Source organism: Maniola jurtina, chromosome 2 (genome assembly GCF_905333055.1).
Source record: "Maniola jurtina chromosome 2, ilManJurt1.1, whole genome shotgun sequence".
Taxonomy (NCBI): Eukaryota; Metazoa; Arthropoda; class Insecta; order Lepidoptera; family Nymphalidae; genus Maniola; species Maniola jurtina.
Window position 1 is genome coordinate 10,346,272 of NC_060030.1, and position 6,563 is coordinate 10,352,834.

The 6,563-nt window shown below is 37.7% G+C and overlaps 1 protein-coding gene across 2 annotated transcripts in view; it reads right to left on the bottom strand.

Moving 5' to 3' along the window:
- LOC123876682 (histone-lysine N-methyltransferase, H3 lysine-79 specific) overlaps positions 1 to 6,563 on the bottom strand; it is a 33,695-nt gene that overhangs the window by 13,416 nt on the left and 13,716 nt on the right. For both annotated transcript variants that reach the window (XM_045922988.1, XM_045922980.1), the window contains exons 4-5: positions 1,286 to 1,426; positions 463 to 648 (exon numbers count right to left, since the gene is read on the bottom strand). In XM_045922988.1, the coding sequence (XP_045778944.1) occupies positions 463 to 648; positions 1,286 to 1,426 (327 nt within the window). The remainder of the gene's footprint in view (positions 1 to 462; positions 649 to 1,285; positions 1,427 to 6,563) is intronic.

Here is a 6,563-nt window from a genome sequence, read left to right on the forward strand (position 1 = left end):
TGGCGTGATGGTATGGAATTACAAAAATACTCTCATCTGCTCAGTAGTTTTTGTGTGTAATAAACAGATAAACTGAGAAAAGATTTTAAAATATATGGTTACAAAGAAATCTATACATATAAACACATATAAACGGCCGACTGACTGACATCAATGTACATTTCAAATCACTGCTATAGAAAATTGAGATTTTTGTATAGATGACTCTCTTTAATACAGACTTGAAAGTATTTTAAGAAATTCCAATGGGAATTTTAAAAATCTAATAAAATAACTAGTAAGTAAATAAAGTGTCCTTTTTTGAAATAACTGCTTTAAAAAACTGTCTATTTGTCCAAGCTTATCTACTAAATGACTTAATCTATTTTGACGGGACTTCCACAGCCAGGTAAAGGACTTTGCATGAAATGATCTCTGGCATAGAAGGCGAGAATAAGGTAAAGTAAAGAGAAAATCACAAACCGATGCATATCTGCTAGGCACTTCCGCCTTCTCGACGCCGAAGCAGATGCGGCAGGGCGTGGCGGCGGCCATCTGCAGCACCACCTGCCCCACGCCCGAGCCCAGGTCCACGAACACGTCCTCCGCCGTGATGTCGATCTGATCGATCATCTGGCACACCAGCTCGTACGACGTTTCCCCGTACACCTGCAAGCAATACCATATCCTTGAATACTTCTTGTTCTTTCGCTTTTTACGTATGCCAAATTTTTACTCAAAGCTCAATGCTCATGGAGCAGATTGAAATGCGAAAGGTCGAGGGTTGAAACGGTTACTCTTGCCTACTCCTGACACATGCTTAAACCTTAATTGGAGGGGAAAGCGGAAGTCATGTTTTTATGGGGAAGAAAACCTCGAGTTTACAGACAGTTATTGATGTGGGAGACCAAATTAATGCAGAGACAAGAGTTGCTCATCTATTCTCTTAATGTAACACTAGAAGTGTGTTTATCTGCTAAGATATTTTTCACGACGTTTGGTCTATCAACCCCGTTTATTTAACTTTTTGGACGAATGCGCTGGACCATCGTAAACACCGGTTCAACGTGCTGACTGAAAGAAGACTGGCGTCTGCAGACGCATGTCGCGCAAGAGAAGCACCGCGCTGGCGCACTTTTTTAGTGTTCTGGAGCCTCTTAATAAGCGCTTATTATAAGAAACGCTCCTATGATTTTGAGAAAATTAATTACCTAATCAGTTAGTTACTATGAAAGATTGGTATGTATACTTATTCAGGTTGAGGGGAAAATGTAGTTAAAAATACTGGTTACGAAGATGAACTCACCTCCGGCGAGAAGGGCTCATATTGGTTCAATTTGTCAGGATCTGAAACTGCTTGATTGTATGTTTGCTGCAATATGTGTTTGAGTAGACCTCTCGACGGATACTTGTTCAATCGTTGTGCTGGCAATGAAGTACCTTTTTCCTGGAACAGTTAATAAAGGTTTGCATTGCAAGATAGTTGCTATAGTTATTAAATTTAGGTTATATTGAATTGAACGGAGTTAAGTCCGGACACCTGAAAACTTATTGTGTATTATGCGTGTCCATGGTAAAAATCAGGCGTGCGTTTGAGGTAACGTGACACGCTAATTTTTTGCCAGACATTGTACGTAAACTCCCGTGTTTTGTTTACGTACCTACAAAGTTACTTAACGTTTCCGCCATGACACCTTAGCTGGAAATACATTTTAATTCAACATATTTTTTGGATTTTTATTCTATATGTATATTTCTAGTTAAGATGTCACAATATGGCGGAACGTCCTTGTGTTAGTTCGGACGCATTATACCTGTAGCTCGATTCCGTAAAACCTGCATCAGTCATTGTTACAATCGCAATTGTTGTTATTGGCTTTTATTACTGTTGCAACAATGCATTGTAGCCAATAGTGAGCGAGCGTCAACCAATCACAGGTGATTGCGATCGTGACATTGTAGCTGTCATTATACCGCAATCGAGCATCAGCTTGAATATGTTACTTTACGACGATATCATAGAGTTAATGTGACAAAGCGTATTTCATTTAAGTAATTGTAAAGGTCTTTGTATTAATTGAAAAATCCCTGCGATTTTTAGTTAACCGCATTACTTATATCAAGTAATGCGGATGAATAAAAAACACGTTTCACCAATACATAGTACCTATATGAAAATGGGTGATATGAATTCCTTCGCAGGCCGCAGCCTTGACATTGCCGACACGGCACCTCAAAATGACCGAACCACAAAAGCTGTTGATCGCATACGGGAACAATGTAGTTAGCCTTGTGTTCGATTACGATTCATGATTGATATAATATACCTACATAAGTACATAGCGAGTTTAATTTTTACTGTAACCTTAGCTCTTTTTGCAGTGTCGTTTATGGCGGTTACTTGAATTTATATATTAATAACTAGCGACCCGCCCCGGCTTCGCACGGGTGCAATGTAGATACTAATATGGTGTCAGTGTGGTTATTTTGTTATATTTCAAATGAATAAGGGAGTATTTTCGATGAAAGCTATCAGTCAGCCTGATTTCTTCCGACATCTTGAACAATTATCGTCATATTTCAGCAAATTACACAAAAAAATATTAAATTAAACGTATAAACCTTCATATCAATTCACTCTATCTATTGGTGAAAACCATATTAAAATCCGTTACGTTAAAAGATCTAAGCGTACAGAGGGACAGACGGCGGGAAGCGATTAAGTTTCTTACTAAATATTACATAGATTTTAAATAATATATCATATCACTGCTATGTACACATATTTAAACAAACAAAAGACGTTAAATATTATTAAATAGATTTCTTTTATTCCCCGTATGAAGGTAAAGGTTTTCGATTTTGTCTGAAAAGCGGAAAAAAAAACAGGAGACAAGGATAGCTGCTGTCTTATCGCTTTTTCCCCTCACTATCTGAATAATTATCAAAATGTAAATAAATAAAAATACCCCTACATAATTAGGTCGTAGTCTTGAGTCTTGACCTATTTATCATAAGCAAGTGTAAGGTAAGCATATATTTTTGTTTTTCCAGTAGTTTATATATCACGTTTACAACTTCACGCCTTTGAGCAAACCAACACATTTTGGTTTTCAGTTAACACCGCCTTTATGACTATGGAGTCAAAACCGCGTACGAATGCGTCGGTGGACTAAAGGTGTTGTGATTTGTAGCATACAATTTTACTTTAAAACGTTACGTTTAAATCCACACCTACAAATCCGAGGTACAGCGGGTCTGTAGAGGCGTAAAAGTAGCTTGCGCGCCGCGAGCAGTGGGCGCGTGGCCTCGTGCGTTGCTTGTTTACGTTCCGCACCCATTTCATTCATGCGTCTCGTATTAATTCCGGACACTACCTCCGACATGTTTTGCGTAAGTACTTATTAGTACCTACTATTCTACAAAAGTTGGGCTATTTGATGTCATTTTGTTACTTTTTAAATATATTTATTTCTTTTCTAAAAGATCTAAACCCCTTTAATTGTTTGTCCTCCCAATATTTTAATTCATTACTCCCATATTACTCCAAAAGCAAGTTCGTGAAATAACAGAATTTATCATCAAAATGCCAGTACCGTCTGGTCAGGTAATCTACGTCAGGATTCTCAAATTAGGTACCTACTTAATCAAATGGTTGCATTATTATTAATTTACGACCATATCTATGTTTACAACTCATTTAACATCTTAATATATTACTATTATGTACTTAATTAATGCATTTAATATTTTATTTTACATAGGCAGATAGGTACATAATATATTATAGAAAACTTTATTGCACAAAAAACAAGAAAAAAAAAACTCAAAGAGACTAGGTATTAACTAAAAATAATTCTATGCAAAGGCAGCCTTATTGTTTAAAGCAATGTCCACCCACCGAGCAACCTTTGGTGAAAGGTGAGGCTGTTAGTGGAGAGATTGGATAGTAGGTACCTATTATTGACATAGATGTGTTTTGTGTGATGACCTACTACCTACCTATTACATTCCATAATTCAATAATTGTTATTAGTTAATAAATTAAGCTATGAGAGCAAAGCGACGCTAGCGCAACCAAAAAAAGGTCATTAACACTACGTGAGACATTCGCGCTGGCTCAATATTGCGGTCAACGCCCCCAAATGCGACCCGGACCAACTTCTAATATTATAATTCGCAGTCAAATCATTCCAATTATTTTTTACTTATCTTGGAATCGCTAAATCGATATTCTATGGCAAATATTGATGTGTACACATGTAACTTTTGTAGGGTTCCTTACCCAAAGGGTGCCAACAGGACCCTATCACTAAACCTTCGCTGTCCATCCGTCCGTTGGTCGTCCGTCTGTCGGCGGGCTGTACCTCATACTTCGTTGACCGTAATAGGTAGAGAGTTAAAGTTTTCACAGAATTTGTATTTATGTTAGTGCTAACAACAATAATAATTTAAAAATGGCCGCCATGTGGATTCAAAAAAAAAATAAAAAAAATTGTGCGATTGTGCGGAACCTTTCATATCCGACTCGAACTTGACCGATTTTTTAATATTTTTAATTTAGATACCTATATATATTCAGTAAACACCTCATTTAGATAGGTAAGTAGATACCTAACGTGAATTCTTGAACAATAAATGAAGGCAATCAACTTTTAGTAGACGCCTGTCCGATGCTAAGGTCACTCAACTCGAAGATCGACACTAATGTCGATGACTGAGAGTTTGTAATTCAAAGACTTTCACAAGCAATACTCACACTCGTGTACATACTCTACCTACTTTCTTGTTGAATAAGATTATGATGACGTCATACATAACTTTACTGGATTTTTTCTAGCTCTTTATGTTTTACATGGACTTCGTCCGTGTTGGTGTTAGCTGGCGGGCGTGCTCTGATTTTTTGGAGAGTTTTTTTTCGTTAAAACTGACTGAAAAGTGCTCTAAGAGGGTGCCGTGTGTATGTCGGCGAGCGCCGGCACAGACGGGGTCCATATAACTTGTTACAAATAACTACAAACTTGACATTGGCTAATCTTTGTAAAGCCAGACGAGAGAGAAAAAAAAAAGTTTTACATGGAATGTAAGGAGCATGCTAAACTATCAGGATGATCATCAGAATCAGAATAACAAACTATTGACGATCCTGGGTCGTGATTTATATTATGTTAGGCATTCAGTTCAGTGTAAGAATCACGATTGATAAGAAAACTAACATGCCCGCCACTTCATCCGCATGGATTTAGTTATTGAAACTTTTTAATTTTCCGGAACAAAAAGTAGGTATCCTATGTCCATTTCTATAATGCAAACTACCTTTATGCCTTTGCCCTTTCGTCAAAATCGATTCAGTGATTGAGCCGTGAAGCCAGACAGACAGCCTACTAGTAACTACATACTTTAGACGATGTCCGTAACTTAGGCTGAGATCAATAGAGCGTACTTTAACTTTGTTCAGATTTAAGTATCAGTTAAGACGAGATGATTATTTTAAATTGAATATTGATAGTCGAATATTTTAAATTGGAATGAAAAAAACGAAAGTTTATCGGCAACTGTCTAGGGCGCAACACACACCGGCATGGCCAAGGCTCTTTCTCGGCAACAACTAACAACTAAAAAACCGTCAAGGGCGATTCGGAGTCACACGCGAAGAATTCCGTATCATCGTACGTTATGACCTTTTTAATTTTTGAAATTAACATTAATGATTAAATGAAAATTTTCAATTTACGTGGCGCCCATATTGTAGAAATACACACTGTTAAATTTTAGGTCTCTTTACTATTACCGTTCATGAATCATGAGATACAGCCCGCTGACAGATAGACAGATAGACGGACAGCGGAGGCTTAATAATAGGGTCCCATTGGCACCCTTCGGGCACGAGACCCTAGAAACTGAGATTTATTTACTTTGGCCGGCACGTGAGGCGAGATGCCGCACGCGTCCTTCGTGTTATGTTTACGGTACACTATGTCAAACTTCATAAACCTAAGTTTCTCACAAGTAAAATAGTTGTTGGGTAAAATAGACTCGACTCTACTGACTCTACTCCACTCCGTCTGGCGTCAGGTGGCCCTGCCTAGCTCATTTTTGTTACAAAGCAATTTCCTAGTCACCGTATTATAAATAGATATCTCATTTGCTCTGAATTACATAATATTGACAGCATTCACTACAAACACTTATAATAATTACTAGGTACTTAACCGGACTGTCTGCATAGAAACACTAAAGGAAGCGTATTATTATAATGTCACGTACAAGTAGCTACCTAGTTAGTTCCTAGATCGTAAGCACAAGGTTACGGACATGTTAAGTATGCGCATACTTGTCATCGATCAGTTGGTGACATCATGACCGAATCTGCACTGGGTACTATCAGACAGGCGGTGTTACGTACCTACCTACCTATCTATGTACCTAGCTACTTGCGGTTTATCTCTTTGTTTATTTTGACGAGGGCAAAATACAATCGCATCTACGTTGTAGGTACAAATAATGCAATACGTACGTAGGTACTTACTGTTATCATAATTAAGAATAAGTTATTTTACTAATATAGTTTGCTAGCGATAAGG